Here is a 7,227-nt window from a genome sequence, read left to right on the forward strand (position 1 = left end):
CATGGTAACTACACCAAAGGAAACATTTATTACCACTGAAGAACTTAAAATTACGTGAGAACAAAACAAGCTTTGGTGGTCATGTGACATTACAGAGCTATTATTTTTATTATTTCTCAGTTTTACAGTTTGCTTTAAGCTTGAAAACCTCAAGCAAAATACAGAACAAAAGCAAAGAAAATGAACAAAGATGAACAGCAATGTCATAAAATCACACAGACAATTTTAAATGTATAAATGTATAAAAACTTTGTCTATTTTAAATGACTAAGGACAAAAAGCTGGAACTGAACAAATTACTATAAAACTGACAGTTAGACTTGATATAATTCATATTTAAGTTGAAGTCCAAATTTCAGTCTTTACCATGAAGGACATGACTGGACTGTAGGGTATAACTTATTACTGCAAATGAATATCTTCAGCTTTTATTTTGCTCAATTCAAGATATGCTATGAATACTTAACGTGTTTTCACACAAAAGTAAATGTTTGTTACTGGGATACTTCACCACTGCTACTATTTGTGCCTAAATGTTAAAAAAAAAACAACAACAACAACAAACAATATAGCGTAAGAAAAGAACCCCACTGTAACAGTAAACCTCAGTCATCTGAGTGCACAACTAGATGAAAGCTCACCTTTATGTTGTAAGGCTGAGGTTTATCAGCTACCCATAGGGCAAAAAGGAAGTGACTAAAATTAGATGTGTAACTCGTTTCTCTTGTAAAGTCCTCAGTGGATTTAGTCTACATTTGACATTTGGGGAGTGTGAAACATGGAGGTGTCTGGAGGCTCTGTTGATTCTGGCAGATGGTGGTATTCCTTGTGATGGATGTGGCGGCGGTGCCTTGGCTTGTGATGGACCCACGAGGGTGGAAACTTCTGATTCTGCAGAGGGAGAAAAAAAAAAAAAGTAACACACTATGACTCAGTGAACACTGTTACACTAACCATGACAGAGTCAGAGGAGAAGCAGTGGTCCAGTCTGACACTGGGTGTGCCAGAAAATAATTTCCTCATTTAGGCTCCATCCATCTAACTTGTACTCTTACTTTGGCACTTTGCCATCCAAGAAACACCATGCAGAGAAAGCAATCTGGTGATAAATAAGAGTGCTAGCTATAACGACACTCTTATTTATCACCTGCACCTGAACCCTCCCCTACTTAGACACAGAGACCTATTATTATTTTCTTTACTTACTGTCATATATACTTTGCTGTAATGATGGATGTTCACATTAAACATGGCTAAAGTTTAAAATAATCACGTTAGTATACAAATTAAACCCTGTGAACCAGATGCTAAGGCTTCAGACTGGTCTAAATACTGGTTGTGCAGATATTTTTTGCCTCTTGGCTCTTTATGATGTCAACAAGAGCACAGAAGCTCTACCCACCTGCTGCCAGGACCTTTAATTTATGAGCTGGCTTACAGGAGGGATATCCATTTCTTACCTTTCCAGGGTCAGGCTGCAGAACAGCAGGTGCCATTTCTTCTGCTCTCTGAGGATACACTGGGTAAACATGCTGCACTGTTGGCTCTAGAAACTGCAAGAGGAAAAGGACAGAGTAAGTGCCTCCTCTGAAAAGCATGTTTCCTCAATATTCATGGCAGAATTATAACATGGTACTTCATTCAAAATTACACATCAGAGGATTTTGCACACAAGCTACAAATATAGCAGAAAGATTGAAGGCATTTTACAGTTATGTATCATGTCTTATCTATCGTCAAGTTACAAAAACAAAATAAAATATACTCAAGGGAATAGATACAGTTAAATAAATGTGCAACATTTTGGTTTTCCTTGATGAATCTGCACCTCCACTGTGGAGTCCTCCATGAACAACACAGGTGGCTGAACAGAAACTCCATCAGCAGGCAGGTAAACATATTGTGACTGCTGGGGGTACAAGACTGCATAGGACGGCATCTGCCACTAGAGAACAGACATCAAGAACAGGTCAAAACTGGCCAAACGCTCCAGAGCTCAAGCTAAAGGCAAGCTGCAGTTTGCCTACCTGGGGGGTATTCCACTGATACTGGTTTGGGACGCACTGCAGTGAGAGTGAGGCAGAAAGAAAGCTTGCTGTTAAATAACTTGCTGTGCTTGTTAAATGGCACCAATGGGAGAAATGATTGGATCCCTGAAAGGCTGAGCTGACCTGGTAGTGGTGACTGGATGGTTGCTCATACACAGGCTGATAAGGATGGGGGACCATCGGCGAAGATGGCGGCTGGAAGAAAGTCATCAATCATGCAAATATATAACATTAGAAAAGAGCTTCTGATTAATCTGCGTTACTCCAACTCTATCTGGAGATGCAAGTTTGGTCTTTGTGGGTATAAATTTGTCTCTTTTAGAAAAGACACCACAAACGCACGAGCTCTTATTAGACCAGCTCCCTTGGATAAATTGGTTAAAACCCAATTGGCATTCATAACAGCTGATTTGGGGGGGATATGTTATTATGTTATTAGTTTTGCATTGCTTAGTTTGTCCACTAGAGGGAACTACACCCACACCACAAACTACTACCAGCTGAGGCAAACTGAACATAAAATCAAGCCTTCTGCATAGTACTGAAAGTGTTAAATGGGTGTTATATGACCACTTACAAGCCACTGGTAGGAAGGACTAGTCATGTTGGAGCAGTGGAAGTAGGCAACTCCATTATGGTAAGTGTAGGGAGAGCCTGTGGCTGTGGTCAAGTAGAAGGTCCCATAGGATGTTTGCTGAGGCATGGCAGGTTCAAAGCTGGCTGTAGAGGTGCTCTTTGCTGAGAAAAGAATGAAACCACAGAACCATGATCTGGTGTCTTTAGCCATCACAAGAAATGTGCCTGTAAAAGTTGGACCATGAGCCTGAAATTTAGTACTCCAGTTATCACAATTATTTTAGAACTGCTGATAACAATTAATCTACATGTTCAAACACCTGCACTACTGGACCGTCAACCTACTTTGACTTGAAGGTTGATGCTTTCGAAAAGCCGGACCAACACTGAGCTTCTTGTCTTTGAACGTGACTCCATTAGTCTGTAAAAGCACATAAACAGACGTACAGACAACAACATAACATATAGACAACATATTCCAGTCAGATTGCTTGCATTATTATATGCATGAAATATTCCAATGCAAGACACTAAACTACTTACATTGTTGAGGATTTTCAGAGCATCTTCTTGAGTTTCAAATGTAACAAACCCATATCTGTTGAAAGACAAAAGACAGAGCGTGTTTTACTGTGACAGTAAATGTGTAAATAACGCTTATAACGCTTAAATTCAAAGCTGAGAAAATCAGCTGTGCATACTTTATCATTCAGTCGGACTCTGTGTATGAGAGGAAAAAGACAATGAACTCACCCCCTCGACACTCCTGAATGATCTAAGACAATCTTCACCTCTTTCACTGTGCCGTGTTGAGAAAAAATGTGTCGCAGGTCACGCTCATTAACCTTGAAACACATTCGTTTGGTTCATCATTGCAAAAGAGATTTTAAATCATGGTCTGAATCATTTGTTCTACATTATTTCGGCAGCCCTCACCCTGTAGTCAAGTGCCCCGACAAAAATCCTGTTGGGGATCACGTTGCCAAAGGTTGTGCTGTGGTCTGTCAGGCTGTCAGCATAATCATCTGGAAGTAGCACATCACTTGGGGAGGAACTGCCCCCGCTCTGGGAAACAAACACCAAATATAATTTTGTGTGAACAAGTTGTTGGAATGTTTCATGTCCAGCTTTCAAGCCAAGAGCAATTATTTTATTTGTCCTACCAAAATTTCTGTATTTATGAGTACATTATTGTGCAAATGTAAAGTGGAAAATACATATCTCTGTTCACTCAGGCCCAAAGACAGCGTGTACTGGTCTTACTCTGGGCCAGTAAGAAACTCTACACGTAATGAGGTTGGCCTGATTTTTTAATTTCTTTCCCAGAAAGTAGTCAAGATTAAGGGTACTAAAACTTAAGTACTACACTTACTGGACAGTTTATTAGGTACACCTTGCCAATACTGGGTTGGGCCCTTTTTGCATTCATGGCACAGATCCAACAAAGTCCTGGAAACACTCCTCAGAGACTATGTTCCATATTGACATGACAGCATCACACACATCCATGACGTGATTCTCTCATTCCACAACATCCCAAAGATGCTCTTTTAGATTGAGATCTGGTGAGTGTGGAGATCATTATAGTATTGGGTCAGGCAGGCTGTGGTGTTTAAACAATGCTCACCTGGTCCTAAGGGACCTGAAGTGTCAAGAGAAAATATCCCTGATGATCATGTTGATACACAGCAGGCTAGATCCGTGCTTTCACATTGTTTACACCAAAATTCTGACTCTACCGTCTGCTGCAGCAGACATTGGGACAGTCCTCAGCCCAGCAAAGGTTTCCCAGTTTTCCTGAGCCCCTGCACACTGCAACCTCAGCTTCCTGCTCTCAGCAGACAAGAGTGTCACCGCGTGTGGTCTTCTGCTTCTGAACCTCATCTGCTTTAAGGCTGAAAGTGGTGCTCCTTCAGAGTTGCTCTTCTGTATACTTTGCTTGTAACGAGTGGTTATTTGAGTTGCTGTTGCCTTCTCTCGGCTCAAAGCAGTCTGCTCATTCTCCTATGACCCCTCACCTCAAAAAGGCATTTTCACTCAGAGATTTCCCCTCACAGAAAATTTATATTTTCCAGACCATTCTCTCTAAATCCTAAACATGGTTTTGTGGGAAAATCCCAGAAGATTAGCAGTTCCTGACATACTGAGACCAAGAGGTGCAGCAGCAGGATTACTTGGTCATGTGACTTTGAGTCACTTACTTGCTCTGTGATTGGCTGATTACATGTGTGTCTTAAGGAGTAGGTACCTAGCTTTACTTAAAGTGGTCAGAGATTATAAATCCCACTTCTATTTACACAACATGACTCGTAAAATGAATGTAGCCATGTTCATGAGGACATTCTGCTCTGAAACTTAACACTTAATCAAAACTAACAAAATAAATAATTAAACAGCAGGTTCTTAAACCAAAGTAGATGTACCTTCAACCTGAATACATAAGAAACTACAACCACAAACGTTTATGCCTACAACAGGGAAAAAGCAAAAAAAAAAGAAAAGTAAAAGAAAAGATGAGAAGTGTGCAGTCAGCCTGTGGGCTGGGTAAAAATTCAATTCCTTTAAAGATTCACTTCAAATGTCCAGAAAATATGGGGGAAAATTGTCAGGAAGATACAACAGAGCGAAAAATGATTAGCAATTAACTTAATGAGTGTTTCCCTATAGTTTAAAGGATTGTGTGAAAATTGAAAAGAAAAAAAGTTACTCAAACAACACAAACTTTCCAAAATTATCTTCAACGAGCATTAATATTTCTCAGGTAAAAATAGTTTAATTCGCGTAAAGTAGAACAGCGTGTCCCATTAAAGTGTATTTAACGTCTTAGCTACTTTGAATTAACCTATTTAGCTAGCATATATATTGCACAAGTTAATTCCAAGTTAATTAGCATTTTTCTTAATGTATTTTTCACGTAAACTAAGATTATAACCAACAATTTATTGGACATAAAGTAGCTCAAAAGTATCGAAAACTAACTCTGATAAAGTTTATATCACATAACATAACCCAGCATTACTTACTTACCTTAGCTCCGTTAGCTGTTAGCTAAAATAATTGCGCTCAAAGCGGCAAGGGCAAACTTGGCAATGCACTCACCTTTTGGCTCGCCGCTTCCTTAGCCATATTATTCTGAAGCTAAAAAGATAAATGCACGTTACTGCTCTGATTAACGGTGGCCTATTCACGATTTGGCTAATGGTTGTTACACGGCTTCATTGCTCACCTCCGACCGTTAGGTTAGCCTTCACCACTCACACGAACTATGACCTCATCGGTTGGTTTGTGTATCTAGGAAAGCAAAGGAAAGGTAAAGGTGACGTAACATTTTTATTAATTACTCTAAAAGTTGTTTTTTTTAATCTCCCATTAAACTCTGTATGGAAGCGTGTTTCCACCACAGATTTTTTTTATTTATTTTTTTTGTCTTAAGTCAACATTTTGGGATATTATCTCAAAATTTCAAGGTATCAACTTTTCGTGTATTTTCAGAAAAAAAGCATTAACAGCATTCAGTGGGCTACATACTGAACTTAGAAACCCACATCCTGTTGCGCTACTATCAGTCAAATCTAGTACCAATATCCGCACTGCGATATTTGGAATGATACGCCCACCTCTAATGTATGCTCTTATTTTAAGTACAATAATAACATGTTTTCTCAAAGTTAAATTGGGTATTTATGTATATTTTTCCCTAAGTCATATGATTTAATAAAAACGAGATGTTAATACACGTTTTAATTTTTTTTCACGTCTTAATAATTCCAGACAATATCATTTTATAATAATAAAAGAAATCCTTCCCTGGCTTCTTTCTTCCCTTTAATAGAGCAAGAATAGCCACAATGTCCTGTTGGGTTTTGGGTGGGGAAATGTGCTAATTTTGAACCTAAAATGTGCTTAACTGCTGAGTCCTTTCCTGATTAAAAAAAAAAAAATTATGGGCATGGAACAATTTTTCTGTCCTACTTCAGTCCACATTTGTTGTATTAAAAAGTACAGTACTAAAAAGTGGCCACATAGAGGCGCCATTTCTCTGTTGCTAACAAAGGCACAGGTAGTCACAGAGACCCAGGACGTATCGGATTCAAGCATGTCCTTCTCTTTTCTTTCTGTTTGAATTATAGAAATGAAATTTTTGTTAAATGTGAAATATTGTCAAAGAAATCTGTCTACAAAGTTCAATTCAATTCAATTCAGTTTTATTTATATAGCGCCAAATCACAACAACAGTCGCCTCAAGGCGCTTTAAGTTCACAAATATCTCATCACTGACTGAATCCCTTAATGCTGATTAAACACACACAACTTATATTTCCATTTAAAAGTCAATTCTTTGTTTTGTTTTAATGTGTTTTAATATTATGTCCCTCGCCGTTAAGAGCTGCAGGAAAAAGTAGAATAGAGTGACTTTTCCACATTTCCACATTTCTTTCCTCTCCTGATCCTTCAGGAGCCACTTCAGATGTTGAGCAAAATCCTCACGGAGCCATAATTTGTCTATGATTGGCTGCAAAGTGTTCTGAAACGCCATCATTTGCATCTCGTGCCCCCCCACCACCACCACCACCTTTTTGTGCTCCTCCCTAGGACCACAACA

The 7,227-nt window shown here is 39.0% G+C and overlaps 1 protein-coding gene across 1 annotated transcript; it reads right to left on the reverse strand.

The window, feature by feature from the left end:
• Nucleotides 1-235: 235 nt before the first annotated feature.
• On the reverse strand, nucleotides 236-5,933 carry LOC100705797 (protein boule-like). Its single transcript, XM_003455908.5, has 12 exons — nucleotides 5,851-5,933; nucleotides 5,724-5,762; nucleotides 3,561-3,689; nucleotides 3,378-3,469; nucleotides 3,168-3,222; nucleotides 2,970-3,045; nucleotides 2,626-2,786; nucleotides 2,172-2,243; nucleotides 2,028-2,063; nucleotides 1,829-1,945; nucleotides 1,461-1,553; nucleotides 236-891 (listed from the first exon to the last, which is right to left on the reverse strand). Exons 2-12 carry the CDS (start codon nucleotides 5,748-5,750, stop codon nucleotides 745-747), a joined length of 1,005 nt encoding a protein of 334 aa, XP_003455956.1. The 5' UTR covers nucleotides 5,751-5,762; nucleotides 5,851-5,933; the 3' UTR covers nucleotides 236-744.
• Nucleotides 5,934-7,227: the final 1,294 nt, after the last annotated feature.

Source organism: Oreochromis niloticus, linkage group LG23 (assembly GCF_001858045.2).
Source record: "Oreochromis niloticus isolate F11D_XX linkage group LG23, O_niloticus_UMD_NMBU, whole genome shotgun sequence".
In the NCBI taxonomy this organism is placed as follows: domain Eukaryota; kingdom Metazoa; phylum Chordata; class Actinopteri; order Cichliformes; family Cichlidae; genus Oreochromis; species Oreochromis niloticus.